Below are 16,996 nucleotides of genomic sequence, written 5' to 3'. Positions count from 1 at the left end.
ATGTTTGCTGCTTACAAAAGAGCAAAGTGTAGCATAGGGACCATGTAAGCCTTATGAAAGGCTGGGATTTAAATACTTCATGAGCATTGAACTTTATGAATAGTTAATTCTGGCCTATAACTTGCAAGTCTCTGACATTGCTTTTCTTCAGAACATTATTTTTGACCATTGCAGGCTAAAAATAACCGTGTTCATTAAAATATATTATTTCAATGAAATATTAGTTTCTAATTAACCCTTCAGCTGACAACTTTAATTCTCAAGGTCATCTGCCCTGAATAGCTCTAAGTTGCTTTTTACATTAGCTCTTTTAAAAGAGAACAATATCATAATGGCAAAGTGTTGGGGGTTAGGATTTTTCCTTTTGTTGCTTTCTCACAGGGAATTTCTCCCATTTGTTGCTATGAGACAGTAACGACTGGTACTTAAGAGAGACAAAGGATACAGCCAAGGAGAAGGGGGATGAGTGCAACTGGCTGCACTAGTAGCAGAGGGGCATTCTCTGGGGAAGGGCAGCAATACCACGAGATTTTGGCTGGGGGTGATGGGCTGGGCTGGGCTGAGCTGTTCTTGCTCTTACTGTTGGCATCGGAGGAGGATGGTCGAGCTGTTGCCACTGCCACCACCCAGCCCCTTCCTGCTTCTTACTTACTGTGGGTGAGCCTCTGCTTGTATGAGCAGCTGTGTTGGACTGGGAACTTATTCACACCCTATCACTCAACCATCTACCTGTGTGCCTCAGGGGGAAACCTGGCACCCTGAGCCCCCTCCGAAGGAGCCTCTCCTGGCTGCGTTCCAGCGCTGGGCCGCCACTGCCTAGCCCCACCGTTATTCTGCCACTGCTCCAGGTTTTTCACTTCACTCTAACCCCGCACTACTGCATGTCAGGAAACCCCCATGGCTCCTGCTACAACTGCAGAGTTTGTGATACTTTTCGTTTGCTACTCTGGAGTGTGCTCATCCCTGCCATTCCAGCTGCTGCTCCCAGGTTCCTGCTGCAGCCCACTCTGCCCTCCAGCCCCCGCCATCACCCCGTGAGGGAGACGCGGCTGCGCTCGCGCTACAGCGCCCCCTGCTGGCTGCAGGGAATCACAGCACCAGCCCCACAGCGCCCCCTGCAGGGAGTCACAGCACCAGCCCCACAGCGCCCCCTGCAGGGAGTCACAGCACCAGCCCCACAGCGCCCCCTGCAGGGAGACACAGCACCAGCCCCACAGCGCCCCCTGCAGGGAGACACAGCACCAGCCCCACAGCGCCCCCTGCAGGGAATCACAGCACCAGCCCCACAGCGCCCCCTGCAGGGAGACACTGCACCAGCCCCACAGCGCCCCCTGCAGGGAATCACAGCACCAGCCCCACAGCGCCCCCTGCAGGCTGTAGGGAATCACAGCACCACCAGCACCGCCCTACCAGAATCACAGCGCCCCCTGCGGGCTGTGCCTGTAGCTGCACCAAAGGGAAATGCCCGCGGCCCCGAAAAGGCAGCTACCGGGTTCCTGGTCTGATTTGTCTTGTTGCACATATACATATGCTTGTATATTAATAAAGAACTGCTATTCCTTTTCACAAATCTTTGCCTGAAAGCCCTTATTTTCAAAGTTATAATAATTTGGAGGGAAGGGGGTCATATTTTCCAAGGGAGATTCCCACATTGGCAGACACCTGTCTCTCAAACTGAGACAAAGCTGGACAGTTTTCAGACACTGCTGTCATTTTTCAGACTAAAATCAATGTTTCTCACCTGCTGCTTTACAAGTCCTCCCATTGGCTTCTAGAATGTATCCTTCATCACAGTAACACCTAAAAGACCCTCTCTCATTGTAACAGTGCTGACTACAAAAGCCTGGAGGGTCACATTCATTAATATCTTCACAGGTCTTGGAGTCATTTGCAAGCTGATATCCAATAGGACAGGTACACTGAGCTCCAAAAGGTCCTTGAATACATTCATGAGTGCAGCCAGCATTATTGTCAGTGCAGCTTTCCTGATCTGAAGTTAGGTTGGGGAAAGAAATAAGCAAATAGTCAACAAAGGTTTCCTATGATAAATTTAAGTCTTTACAATTGCATTATTAGCCTAAGACTGCTGCTAAAAGGACTGTGGAATCATTAGTAATGCAGTGTGAGAGTGGACTGTGGTCCTTATACAAAATACAACATACATAGTGCACATAAAGGCAGGTAACAACATCACATGTACTGAATCCCATCAAACAATCACCAAACAGAAGGCTGTCAAAGTACATACAAGAACTTTTTTTCAAAAATAGCTAGAAATACACAAAAATTTACCACTCCAAACCTAAAGCTGTATAAATAATAATTTAAATAGTTTATAATCATACCTGGCTGGGGTTCATCTGAGAATGTGCATTGATTAAAGAGAAGAAGGAGGAAAGAAGGAAAGAAAAAGATTATGTTTAAATCAATTCATAATCAACATAAAGACAAATTCTGGCTACGCATTAACTTCTTGATTTTAATAATGATTCTTGAAGTTAAAAATTTAAAAGAGAATATTAAGGACTGAATCACATTTCATCTGAATTTAAAGCATACTCTGCTTTAGTGAATGTGTTCAGGAACACAAAGGGCATTCCCATGTAGTTATATGAAAATCTAAATTCGGTGGAAGTCACACTGGAATTCAGAGCACAAGACTGGACACAGCAAATTAATTCCTCAGTCATCATTGTAGTGTCTTTTCACTGAAAGTAAGTTCCACTTAGAAATTTGAGCTGAAATTACACTGCTTATTAACATTTCTGCTAGAAACATTTTGACATTAAATTGAGCATGCTGAATATTCCATTTCTTTCTGACAACATAACACATAGTCTATAGCAGATACTAAATAGTAACTTACTGCACAATGGGGATTCATCAGCTCCATTAGGACAATCAGCAGAATTATCACATACTTTGCTGAGATTCACACAGATACTGTGACCTGGACACTGCCACTGCCAGCTGGGGCAACGGAAAGGTTGAGTTGGACAATCTCTCTCATCACTCATATCCCTGCAGTCGTTATCCCCATCACAGATCCACGCTCGATACACACAGTTGCCATTATCACAGCGGAAAAGTGATGGAGGACATGTTCTGGCAGGACATCTGTGATGTTCATCTGAGCCATCTGCACAATCAAGATGGCCATCACATTCCCAGTTATCAGGAACACAGCTGCCATCTGACTGACACTGGAATTCATTCTGGTGGCACATCCCTGGTGGTCTTGTAGCTAGAACAGTGACATTCAACAGTTCAGAAGCTGTTTCAATTTTAGACAGAGAATCAACATCACTATGTTCAGTTCATCTCTTATACAACTAGGTACAGTGCTATTAAGAACTGTATTGCTTTTAGATCAGGCCACAGACTCAATCAGTCAATCTACATGACATTTCAAAATGTGACCAATTTAATTCCTACTTCATAATCTGGCCAACAAGGCAATTCAACTATTGTCATACTTTGAGCAAGCACATATTTATACCTATGTACCTCTCCAAAGCTACAGAAAATCAGCTTCTCTTTCACCACCCTGTGTTGTAACATTTTAACTAATTTTAGTGTAAAAAATTACTCAAAAAATAGTTTTAGTCTAACTCTCATGAATATCAGGTTTTTCAGATCAATAGACTTAATTTTACTTTAAAATCCTGAGACTGAAATGCCAAGTAAAACAAAATGTTATAGCCAAAAGGAATGCATATTCTCTTTGCTTAGACCATCTACTCTTGCCAGCACAGTCTGCTTAGTCTACTCCAAGATTATTAGAGGAATGGAGCACCTCTCCTACAAGAAAAGACTAAAAGAATTGAAATTGTTCAGCCTAGAAAAGACTAAGCTTAGGGGTGACTTATTGTGACCCTTCTTATAGGTTCCCTTCAGGTACTGAAAGATGGGGAGAAAATTTTTACAAGGGCATGTAGTTAGAGGACAAAGAGCAATTACTTCAAACCAAAAGAAAAGAGGTTTAGATTCGATTTCAGGAATAAATGCTTTACTGGGAGGATGGTGAGGCACTGGAACAGGCTTTCCAGAGAAGACGTGGATGCCATATCCCTGGATGTGTTCAAGACCAGGTGGATGGGGCTTTGATCAACCTGGTCTAGTGAAAGGTAGGGGGGTTGAAATTCGATGATCTTTAAGGTTCCTTCCAACCCAAGCCATTCTATGATTGCACTATATTCTGGTGCTAGAACCTATGTTTGAAATTCCTGCTCAGGAAAATGATTTAAAGACAAGTTTCCCTGAAAAAAATAATAAGATTGCAAGGACAGAATTTGCCATAGCAGATTAAAGGAAATTTCCAGAAGTATCTCTTAATAACTGAAGTCTTTCAGCATCAATATACTTACGGCAATCAGCCTCATCTGAATGATCATTACAGTCAAAAACACCATCACAGTGGTAGTAGGTGCTGATACACTGGTCTCCACTTAGACATTTAAACTCTGTGGCACTGCAGTTGTATACTACAAAATTGAAAAATATTGGATGTTATTTATTTTACAGAGCTAGACTGTGCCAGATTTACCCTACAAGTGCTTAAGTCTGATATGGTATCAGTTCCACTGAAGACTATCATTTCCCTGAGATACAGAAAATGCAGTGACTTTGTAATTCAGAGAAAACAGATTTCAGCCCTCCACAGTCAGCCCAGAGATCAAAAGCATCACAAGCAGGGTTAATTTATGGATAGATTTATTATGCATTCTGCTGTCATGGAGCTGGTAATATGAGGTCACCAAATACTACTTGGGGGCAAGTGTGAGGAAACAATAAAGAGGCTTTCAACAAAGAAAGTTACACTTACTGCAGTCATGCTCATCAGCACCATCTATACAGTCTCTGTCTCCATCGCAGACATAGAACGGGTCAATACAGCGATGGTCTGGACACTGGAATTGCCTGGGTTCACAAGTACCTGTGAAAGCTATTAAGATTGACAATAAATGCAAATGTGCTTCTTTCCTTTCTTTTGGAATCAGCATATTGCTGAGAAAGTAGAAAAACATTATCCCTAACTTGCAGCATATAGTGTAGCAACTAGCAATCTTAGAGACTAGGGTTTTTTCCCCAATTTAATTTATCATCCTTATATCAACAGATATATTTATGTAGATATGCACAGTTGACTATAAAAATAACAAATAGTCATGATACTCACTGCAATTTTTTTCATCTGAGCCATCACCACAGTCATTATCAGTATCACATAGCCAGATTCTTGGAATGCATCTTCTATTATCACAGGTGAACTGATTTGCAGGGCATGAAGAGGGTCCTTGTGTAGGACAATGTAATTCATCACTGCCATCAAAACAGTCATTATGTTTATCACAGTGCCAGCGACCTGGAATACACTGTCCACTGGCACAGGTAAAAGCTGAAGAAGCACAAGTATTGTCTGAATAAAAAAAAAAATTCAAAAAGTATTTATAAAGACCTCCAAAACTTGCTTTTCCTGCAATGGTTATCAGCACATTCATTACACTTATAGAATGCCTAAAATATATATCAAATTCTAAAGTGTTCATTGCTTAGAATTAAAATGTCTGTAACACAACATGGTGCAGAACTGAACAGAATACTTACAAACTTTTTTTAAACTGCAGGAAGCAATAAAAAATTCAACAGTTAAGCACTTCACAACAATCTAAATAGCAAGAAAAGTAACTTCTTTGAGTAATAATTTGGTTATATTTTCCCCAAAATATATTCTAGTTATTCTAAAATGGCTCATTAATAAGAAAGTTTATACCTCAGTCATACTAGTTAGTCCTATGCATTAGGGAGTACATTTTACTACTGTGTCCTGTTTTCTTGTTTGTGATTTAAAAGAATTAACTCTGAAGAAGCACCAGGTAGGTCATAAAAGCCTCTTCAATATCTTCAGTATCTTCTCTTTAATGCCTTATCAACTGTGATTATCCCACTGTTCTCTCAATTTACTTGAACAAAGTATTTTGTGCGAGACTCTTTACTGTAAAACCAGGAAATGGACCAATGTGCTTTTAATTTACTTAACTGTTAAAATCCAGATGTAACAAATAAGTCAGCATAGGCCAAATATGAAAAACAAATCTTTTATCCTGATGTTAAGTGAAATAAAAGGTGCTGCTTTAATCTTAGAGGAAGGTTAGGTAATGTGTATATGGTTTTGTTATTTTTCTTATAGTGTTGTTTTTTGAAGTGTCTTCATCTTTACTAAAATGGCTTGTCCTCTCCATGTATCCAAATTAGGCAAGCTATTGATACTCCAATATCTTCAAAATTTATAAAAAATTAAGAATAAAGACAGCTTTTTTTCCTTTGGAAAATAAATTTTTGTAACTCTGTAAGTTGAATTTTGAGAATAGTGAGATATAAATATTGGCATGAATTGTTTAGGTGGCTGGTACTGAATCCTGTATTACTATGATATAATTTCCAAAGTAAGTAATTATTCAAAGGAACTTCTATAGTAACCAATCTCCCAGACAGATTTCAGGATTTGTTCACAGATGCAACCCTAAAAAATTGGAGTTTATTCCAATGAAGCCCTATTGACTCACTAAATTTCCTGCACTGCAAACCAGGAACACTGTCTGCAGATTACAGGGATTACTTACTTAAAGAACCACAGTTTTGTTCATCACTGTTATCATGGCAATCATCAACACCATCACACTGATAGTATCGAGGCACACATCTTCCATTATCACAGGAAAATGAGTAAGAGCCACACTGCAAAGTGGGTGGCTCATTGGATGGATCTTCAATGCATGTCAGTTGATTTGAAGCCAGCTTCATGCCATAAGGACACCCACAAACTCTCTGAAAGTTGGGCACCGGGAAGCAGAAATGGCTGCAGTCTCCATTGGGATTTGTTCCTCTATTACAGTAGTTAGAGCCTTAAAAAGTGACAGAGAAAATCAATATACACACTACACATAACATCTTGGGAACTATTAAAAATGCATAATAACTAAGAAAATAAATGCTATAGCAAGTCCTGCTTTTGCACGTACTGCAAAACAAGATCAAGTTCATCAACAGCAGCAGTAGAAGTGACATAAAAGAAGTTTTGCATTCCATACACGCTTCCATGACACAAATGTTTATGGAAGCCAAAAACATGCTATTAAATTTCATCCAGTTTTCTGACAATTTTCTGCAGCTGTCTGGAAATAAGTATACTATACAAATGAGAACCTCTGTCTGACCAAAGCTGTGAAACCAGATTCAATCTTTGGATACCAAGTAGTCAGTGAGCCCTAGGTTTAATCATATGTTTGATGAGTGCATTGGCTGTTTCACAAAATTAACTACAATAACAAATCCTTGGCTTAGATCATAGAGTTGCATAGAATTTAACAAAGTAAGAAAAAATTAGTGATTTATACATAGTAATTACTTGAAGAATAGTAATTTGATTAATAAGCATTTACCCAATTCCTCTAAATAAATAATTTAGTTTAACTAAAACTTCTACCATAAAAGGAGAAGTATGAAGTTGTAGTTGGTGATACAACTACACAAAACACAATGGAATCATAATTTCATTTTGCTCCGTTATTAAGTAACAGAAGGGGTAGAGGGAAATTGCATCCAGTCACAAAGCAGTGAAACACACAAGTGCCTTTGCTGCCTCCCTTGCATGTTAATTATGATTCAGTGAAGCCATTTATAGAACTGAAACTGGAAATCTGCTCTCCTGACATTTTGTCTCTTATTCCCTATTTCACATCCTCCCTCTGTACAAGAAAGGGGCTCACCTATTTGGGAATGAGCGTCGTATGCTTTTACATGCATAATGTTATTAATGCCCCTCCTAATAATTGTCATTTCTCCTCCATCAGACTTCCTCACTCGAACTATTCCACCAAGTCTCCAATCAGTAAAATAGGCATAACCTGTTTTGAAAAATATTTAATATATTATATATGACATAAAATATCAAGCATCAAAAAAAAGCCCTAGATAACTTTTCATGAAAATTTAACCATTTTTCATAATTGTTCCATGAAAAAGAAAAAAAAGCCTTCACCGCTTTTAATGCTGTCAACGTTAGCCTTCAGTCACAGGCAGACATAACTTAGGAACACCTTTTCAAATGTTACTGAAATTGACATATAACAAATCCAACTAGAATTTCAAATTCCATGCCATTTTTAAGTCACTCATTAAGACTAAATTTCAGAGTATTTTTGAAGATATTTTTATACATGATCAAAAAGGGTCATATACTGGTCATATATTCAGACACAACATAAATCCTGTGATAAACTTTACGTATAATTATTAGAAATCCTGAAATGCTGACCATCCCTGGAGTGGTGATTCACTTTGTTTAGCATGAATAGCTCACCCTGGAAGCTATAATTAGTACAGTGTATCTGACTTGTTGCACTACATTAATTATCTGACCTGTCTAAAATTATTTAAAAGCAAATATTCCTAAAGTCAGTTCTAAAAACAAGCAAGAAGTACTACATACATATTTTTAGCAGAAGCTTTCAAGAGTGATTTTTTGGGAAAACCAGTATTACAAAAACTCTGTCATTTTATGTCACAAACTCACAGATCACCATATGAAAAGAAAAATCTAATATCTTTCAATGCCAGACTTACCTCCAAATATAGTAAGGCCAAAGGGGTGAGTCATCTGAGTAATGTGTTCAAGAGTCCGTCTGTCCAGCCCATCAAAGGTGCTATGCTCAATTTTATCAAAAAAAGCATCCACCCAGTACAACCTCAGAGAACTAGAAATAATGAAAATGTCATGCATTTTTAAGTGACATTATGTCCATTATGAAGCACAAGCCTTTTCTTAAATAATAATATTAAACCTACAAGAAGCTACTGGGGTGTGTGGGGAGGGATTCTGAGAAAACCTTACATTTTAGGGCTTTTCAACCAATTGAAATATAAGGTCTTCAAGAAGAGAGTGCCAGTGCATGCAATCTCACATAACTCCTTTATTTTCACTCACTAACAGTTTAAAGGAAGCAAGATGTTTGCTCAAAAAAAGCTTCTCTGTGTTCTGGGTTGCCCTTACCTCCAGTCAATGGCGAGGCCATTAGGCCAGCCTAGCGTTGTATTGACAATTGGCAAGGCATGGGATCCATCGCTCCACGCCCTCATGATTTTTGCTGGACGGAACCAATCTGTCCAGAATATATACCTGAAAGGACACATGTCAGAAGACACATAAAAAATTATATGATGTGATTAAACAGAGCAAACATTTGAAACTGCATTAACATTTTTCTTTGTATCACATCCTTCACATAATTTAAAAAATACCATTTCATGTTGTCCCTCTCCTCTATTGGCAGTGATACTGACAATTAATATCTATCTTATATACAACTAGCAGGGCATTTGGAAGTATTTTGGCCCTTTAGATATAAAATATACATAATTAGGTTTAAATCATTAAAGCTCTCATGTAATTACTGGCAGAGAAGTAGAATCAATCAAAAATATATCTTCCAGCATGAATACAACAAAGAATTTTTTCCTGATCCATTTGACTTATGCTTACAGTCAAAGACTTGAAGTAATTGTTAAATAATTTTATAAAGCAGCAAACAAAACATATTGGGATATCCAAGGACCCAAGTTCAACATTTTTCTTATGATATTACTTCCAAAATAGTGTATTTGGTTACTTCTGAAAATCAACATCCAAGAATCAAGAAATTCAGTATTGTGACATTACGAAGCCAAACTATGCTGTGAAAGAAATATTGTCTTGGCATTGGCAAAGAACACAGAGTATGGAATTTGAAAGTAAGCATTTCCATCAAAGAAAAGCAGGGCTTTATTTTTGTGTGTGGAGTCACATATTATAAGGTCTGTATCAAATACAGACAATAGTATCCAATATGTTTCAAATAAAGAAATACTGAGAGATGAAACTACAGAACCAATGTTAGCAGTCTGAGAATTGAAAGTATATTAAAAACAATTTAGCAAACTTCATCTTTCAAGTATGAGAAACATACATCAGCTTTCTGATACAAAGAAACCAAGTTCTTTTGCCTTTTAATCAATGGACAGGAGTAAAAGGAAAAACTGTAGCTCTCGTAAAGAGAGTTCTTTTGAGCACTGCTGCCAAGTGGAATCCCTCTCACTATGCCCTTTCCTCTGGGTGCTGAATCCTAGGCTGAAATAAAACAAACAAAATAAAGACAAGACAACTGAAAAGAGATGGTATTTTGAAAAGAACAAAAATCCTGCATCAGATGTAAGACTAATCTCACCAGTTCTGTTTAAACCATACATTTGTACATCTAAAATGAGAATCTAAACTTACCCAATAACAGGATGAACTACTATTGAGCGAGGATTATTTAAATTCTGAACAATAGCTCTCCTGGATTTATCTGCCAGCCTCATCACACTAATGCTCCTGTACCGAGGATCTGTCCAGTAGAGGTTCTTTGAGATCCAGTCAAAAGCCAAATCTTCAACACTTTCCACTCTATTAGCAGTCAATATCTCTCTTCCTAGAATTTATAACACACAAAATAATTGCAAATGTTTAGGAACAGGAGAAATAACAAGAGTGCAGTATTCTATTAACAAAACTTGTGCTGCCCCTTGGTAAAAATGCCACCTCTGTGCTACTTAATATAAAGACCAATAATCAAGGGGAGGGAGGTGTGCCCTTTGCTCTGAACAAAGAAGGTGTATGTCCAGGAGCCCAACTGCAAAAGAGAGGAAATAAAGACTAGTCAAAGGTCAGAGGAAAATCTGTCACTAAGTTTACACTGAGACTTTTAAAAATGAAGGTCAGTAAGGTCAATGTAGTAACAGCATTTTGCTCAACAGCCAGATTTACCTACTCTTTGCCTAGTAATGGTCAACTGCAGTCTATCATTAAACTCACCTAAGACAGCAAGCAAGCACAGAAGACTATATGCTGACATTTGATCATCATTATAAATTTGAGAGAAACATTCTTTACACTAGCACAAATAGAATTTCCAAAAATCTCACAAAGTTAATTTTTTTCTGTATTACAGTATCATAGCAAACATCCTGCTCTCCAGATAGGGAAATTAGAACAGAAACAAAGTTTCATACTACTGAAAGGCATACTTGCCTGCATATGAGACTGGTGAGGGCAAATACTAGTTGGGAGAAGTACTACAAATAGTCAATTCCCAAATACATTCAGCAAGTTTGTCAAACAACAAGAAAATTCAACAAGCTTAATATGAATTGTACAAACATTTTTTTGAGGAACATTTTCCAGGTTACTGGAGTCACACTGAGATTTATCTGTGTATCTCACAACGTGACTTGTCACTTTTTTTTTTTAGAAAAACATATATTGCAGTCTTCTTACCATAATTACTCTAATTCCCAAGCATGATTCTCACCTGAACCATCAGTTTTCTGTTTATAGATCATGTCTTTACTTGTGTCTGAAAAAAAAATGGTGTCATCCTGAGCACAGAAGTCAATTCCAACAAAGTATGAAGGGCTTCCTGTTACAGGTATGATCACATCTTCCTGGGTGGAGAGATTGAATGGGATTCCCCGCACTGCCATCTGGGACGAAAACAGCAAAAACTGGCGCACAGCTGCAAAAGGAAACACCAGACACGACTTTGCTTATTCACAAGGGGAGACGCCTGAGCATTAAGAAAAGTTTTGTTTTATTTTGACAACTAAAAATAGCCTGGAAGTAGAAAAAAGAAGAATGAGTAAAAAGGGATTTAAGTCCTGACAAGACCTAAAAACTGAAGAAGAAAAACAAAACCCAATCCAGAATATTAGGTGATGTGGTCAAATATTCCTCTTTCATTGTTACTGTGGTCCCAACACACTTTTAAATCAAGCATTATACCTATGGAAGCAGAAATCATCTTCTGTACTCTTCTCTTTATAACCATCTATTATAAAAATAACTCACAGGCTCTGTAGAGCCACCATAAAACTAAACAACACCTGAGCTAGTGAGATAAATGAATGGCCAAATACTAAGATTATAGACAGCATATATGACACACTTTCTCAGTAGACAGTCATAGCAAACATGCATCAGTGACAATTCTGCACTCAAGAAGCAAGCAGAAAATTGCTGATGGAAACACACAGCTCCAAAACTGAATCTCATATTCTTGCTGTGTATTCAAAGGGAAGAGACCAACCTAAGCTGCATACTACTGCACAGGAAAGCAGGCTTATATTTCAAACTAATGCAAAATCTGTATATTAGCAAGCATTCATGCTTGATTTCAGGATTAAGAGCCCAGCTATCTACACATATTCCATATTTAACTCAAAATCCTCATTAAAGAAGGTGAGTTTAAGTTGTGGCTTGAAATGAACATCAGCAGAAATGACTACTTTAAAGGCATCAAAAAGAGTTGTGGTGAATATACAAAAAGTCCTCAGTATATTGAAGCTATCGAAGAGATGAAAGAAGCTCCAGAAACAGCTCTAGAGTTAATGGAGTAACATTACTTCCAACAATTGTAAGGCATTTTCTTACCAACACAGTGTCGTCCATCCACATGTAGGTCAAAGCCCAGGATACACCTACAGCGATAACCTAGGCCATCATTATCTGTTTTGTGGCTGAGAACACAGATCTGTTCACATCCCCCATTATTACTTCCACAAGGATTTCTTACTGGAAAATAATACAGATAGAATTATAATTTCCTCTATTAACCAAATGGCATAATTTATCTTCATTTTTCAGGATTTTCTTCAACATCCACAATAAATCATGGGCATTATATGAGAGTTACATCACATGGAAAACATACCCCACCAGTTCTACTGTGAAATGCACCAAAACCACATCAGAGGTAACCATCATTCAGGAATTCAGGTCATGCAGAGAGACTCAGCACATAGCATTAAGGCCATAATACAGGCTATAGTCTTTGCACACAGACCTATTTCAGAACTATATCTCACAGAATTAATTGAATGCTGGTAGCCTTTTCATTGCATTGATTGGAGTGTTGAGGAAAAAAGTCCTAAACACTAATATTACTCAAATGCACAGGTTTGACTCTAGCAGGTATCAGTCTATTTATAAATCTCCCCCTACTCTTGAATGTTGCATTTGAAAGTTCACTAGCTACAGGAGCTGGATGAAACAACTGTGTGATAAAAATCAGCCCAGTTTTACAATACAAACTTATGCATCATAATTGCAGTTCCTTACAGCAAAGTAAAAGTCTCATAATTTTTACCAGTTGTTGATAACACACTTCCTAAATCTCCCTTCATAATCTACTTATGGTCTTACCAAATGGCTGCCTGGCAGCATGGTAAACTGTCACTCCATAAGGTCTCAGTGAAGACTGGTAGATCACTTGAGGGTTAGACTCTGAAAATTTGTTAGCTTTCACCACTGCCATTTTGGTCCAATCAGTGAAATAAACATTGTGTTCAAATAAAGTGATTCCATATGGATGAGGAACCAGTGAACCTCCATGAGCTACTGTTCTCCTGTTATAAAGATAATTTAAAATCATTTACCAAATATTACCTAGACAATAACATTAAGAGAAGAAAGTATACAATATTTTAATTCGTTCACTGGTTTTTGTTTCAACAGCAAAGCCACTGAAGTACAAATGAAAAAGATCAAATTAACTGAAGAGATAAAGCTAAACATACATAGTTCATCAACCTACAGGACACAGCAGTGAAAATAGAGGAAAAGTGTTAGCAAATTCCAAGAAAACACAAGTGAGTAAAGATAAGAGGAGAAAAGATACCAATGTTAATTTTATAATTCAGTAAGTGAAAAAATACATTGAACAATAGACCTATCAAATGAGCAGAAGACTGTTTTTGAAGTCGATACATAGAAGGTATGCTAAAGGGGATATTTTTCTCTTGTGTTTGAGTAACTGATACTAATCAGAGATGCAGAGATAAACAGGCTTCTAAATAACACTATGCTGTAAGATACAGTCCCATAAAAACTCAAGGACTTCCTTCTTGCATGCTGTGATTTAGTCTCCCCAGCATTATAATAGCATGAAGGATGACAATTTTTGACAGCTAAGATTTATAAAATGTAAGAAAAGCATTTAATACCTATCACACAAATTAGTGTTTTGAAGTGGAATATTTCATATAAATTCTTTCATTAAAAATGCAAAAAAATTATGATGGAAAATAATATATATAATTTTAAAATAATAGAAAGCAAATGTTCTAAAAACATGTACTGTACTGGTGGACTGTAAAATGTACATTATAAAATAAGGGCAAGAGCCATTCAAGGTCTAAAAAGAGAAAAAAATGATGAATTAAAGAATGTCTGGAAGGAGCATGATACCATAGAGACAGAGGTGCATCACATTAATTATGTTGTAATTTCCATCCTTTGTGTATCTTGTTTTGTTAGAGAAATCTTTTTTTGCACTGGATACAAAATAATCAGTGTAGCCTCCAAGGAATAATATTTCACCTACCTTTGAAGTCCATCATAAGTTACAGTCTCAATGTAGTCAAACCGGCTGTCAACCCAGTAAAGTCTCTTTGATACAATGTCCAGCGTTATTCCAGCAGGCCAGCCTAATTTTGTTTTTATCAAATCCTGACGATTTGTGCCATCCATGAAAGCCCTTTCCACTTTAGGATCACCAGACAGACTGTCCCAGTCTGAGAAAAACAAATAACTATAAAGAGACAAAAAAGAAAAAAAGGTCATGTTTCCTTGAAATTTCTTAAGAAACCCCAGCACTTCACATAGAATTAAAACCAACACTCTTTCAGAACAGAATTTGTTTCTCAGCTGGCATCCTACAAAAACATACTTTATACTTTCTGCACAAAAATAATTTTCACTTTCTTTTAGAGAATAAATCCATAAAGATGCATGCTTTCACCCAAAAAACCTCAGAAATACTAATTTTCCTTATTAAATCACAGACTTAAGTTAACTGCCAGAAATAAACCAGTGACAAATAGTTGCATCATGAAAGCAGCAGCCATGACTACAAGTTGCATGAAATTCCTCTTCCCATTTTCTGAAGATCCATGTTTTCATGGCTCACATATACTTCTGAAGCATATGGATTAGGAGACACTAACTTTCCTGGCTTCATTCCATCTCTTTATTTCAGACAGTAGATGTGTGGATGGTATTACAACTTAAATCTTTAAGGATAACACTCCTCTGCAGGGCAATTCCACAGGTCCCATTTTCAGTGATGCTCATATACACACAACTCCAGCCATGAAACAGATTCCACACATTATGAATTAATGCATTGCAGAGTCCTCTCATAAGTTAAGGTGCAGAATAATGTTAGGATAGAATGCAAATGTTCAAAAGATTTTATATCTGATTCTAAAATGATCCTCTTGCTGTTTCCTAGTTGTCTTCCTTTTACATGGGGATAAGGGGATTTCTGATATAGTGTACCATTATCTGATAAGTATGACTTACCCAACAGTTGGATCAAGTGCTATTCCTCTAGGATTTCCAAGATTTTCAGCAATAAGAGTCACACGGTTTGTTCCATCCAAGTTAACCATATCTATTCTGTTCACACTGGTCTCAACCACATACAGTTTATTGTTAATCCAATCCACTGCTAGATTTTCAGGTGTGTCAACTGAAATATTTAAAACTTCTTGGAAATCAGAGCCATCAATATTAATAGAAAAAACCTGAAAACAATACAAACATTGTCAGTCCCCACATGATGTTTTGCTAATCACAAGTCATGTGGAATTTGTCTTTTATCATCACATTGATCACCAATCCATAACAGGCTACCTTAGGTTAGGATTTTTTGCAAAAATCTGGAAACCAATGAAAAAATTGCAGGAGCCTTGCCTTCAACTAGCATTTCTGCAAAATGGACAAGATAACAGACTAAAACAGCCTTGCCATTTAGCAAGTAGGTTTTTTTAAAAATAAATAAATAAAAAAAGAGGAAAGTGCTTTTGCTTTAATGGAATCTAGCAAAACTCAGTATTTTTATTGATTGAAAACAAATGCTCACACTTTGGTAAAGCTCTCAACAGTGGCCAGAAACAAGAGGGGAGCTCTTACTACAGCCATCACTAAGGGGAAATAGCTAAATGAAGGAAAAGATGTCCATCCTCACAGAAAGGAGGTCTCAGCTTGTGTCCCTTTTGTCTAAGGCTAATTTTAACAGCATCCTGCTCAAGAAGAATAAAATATTTCACAAGCAAGTTCAGAGCTACATGAAGTAAAAAGTCCAAACACAATCATTTTACATATACAGTAATCATGTGATTATAACACTGGGTAATATGAAAAGGTAGAATTATTTTTGGTTTTTTGGAACAACAGCATGAGATTTGGAATGCATTTAAATGAAAATACAGATTACCAAGTAAATGTATGCAAGAAAAATAAGAACTGAAAGAGTTGTATCATTTTAAATATTTTTCAGTTCCAAGTAACAATAATCAAGATAACCACTTAACTGTCTACTCTGTTCTTTGGAAACCCTGTTGATGAAAGAGCTTATGGGCATTAGGTTATCTGGCAGTACACTAAATGAGATAAAGATGACACAAAACACAACCCACAATTTTCTGATTTACTTTAAGTCTTACTCTTAAAAAAGAAGAAAAAATACCAAAAAATGCCCCAGTAATATCATTATTTTAAGACATCAGGTGGAAATAGTCATCATTTAAGAAAATTCTAAATGCAAATGTTTTCATCTGGATATTCTAGCTAGGACTTAATTAGATAAATTAATCTTAATTAATTAATTAGGATTAAACTATATTGGGTAGATAAAAAGGCAGTCCTGGCCACCTGGGCTGTGCAGCAAAAACCCCCATATTACCTTTTCTTTATACCTGTTACAAAGACAGAATAAATCTCCTGTCTCATAAAAGTGCAGATTTGACCCTGACTACATTCAGCCACTGACAAAGCAAGTGCAGCAATAGGAACCTACTGCAGCCACAATAAAAATGCCAAAACAGTGAACAAGTCAAAAACTGCACATATAAATCTTGT

The 16,996-nt window shown here is 37.3% G+C and overlaps 1 protein-coding gene across 1 annotated transcript in view; it reads right to left on the bottom strand.

The window, feature by feature from the left end:
* Positions 1 to 16,996, bottom strand: part of LRP2 (LDL receptor related protein 2) — a 109,591-nt gene that overhangs the window by 60,238 nt on the left and 32,357 nt on the right. The window contains 15 exon segments of the mRNA XM_079310628.1: positions 1,742 to 1,990; positions 2,867 to 3,244; positions 4,368 to 4,484; positions 4,826 to 4,945; positions 5,180 to 5,419; positions 6,624 to 6,905; positions 7,770 to 7,907; positions 8,626 to 8,756; positions 9,053 to 9,178; positions 10,316 to 10,508; positions 11,388 to 11,591; positions 12,506 to 12,646; positions 13,277 to 13,479; positions 14,457 to 14,663; positions 15,437 to 15,660. Coding sequence (XP_079166754.1) covers positions 1,742 to 1,990; positions 2,867 to 3,244; positions 4,368 to 4,484; positions 4,826 to 4,945; positions 5,180 to 5,419; positions 6,624 to 6,905; positions 7,770 to 7,907; positions 8,626 to 8,756; positions 9,053 to 9,178; positions 10,316 to 10,508; positions 11,388 to 11,591; positions 12,506 to 12,646; positions 13,277 to 13,479; positions 14,457 to 14,663; positions 15,437 to 15,660 — 2,953 coding nt within the window.

The sequence above is a fragment of the Erithacus rubecula genome (genome assembly GCF_903797595.1).
Source record: "Erithacus rubecula genome assembly, chromosome: 8".
In the NCBI taxonomy this organism is placed as follows: Eukaryota; Metazoa; Chordata; class Aves; order Passeriformes; family Muscicapidae; genus Erithacus; species Erithacus rubecula.
Note: the sequence above shows the minus strand (reverse complement) of the source record. Positions and strands in the feature narration are given on the sequence as shown.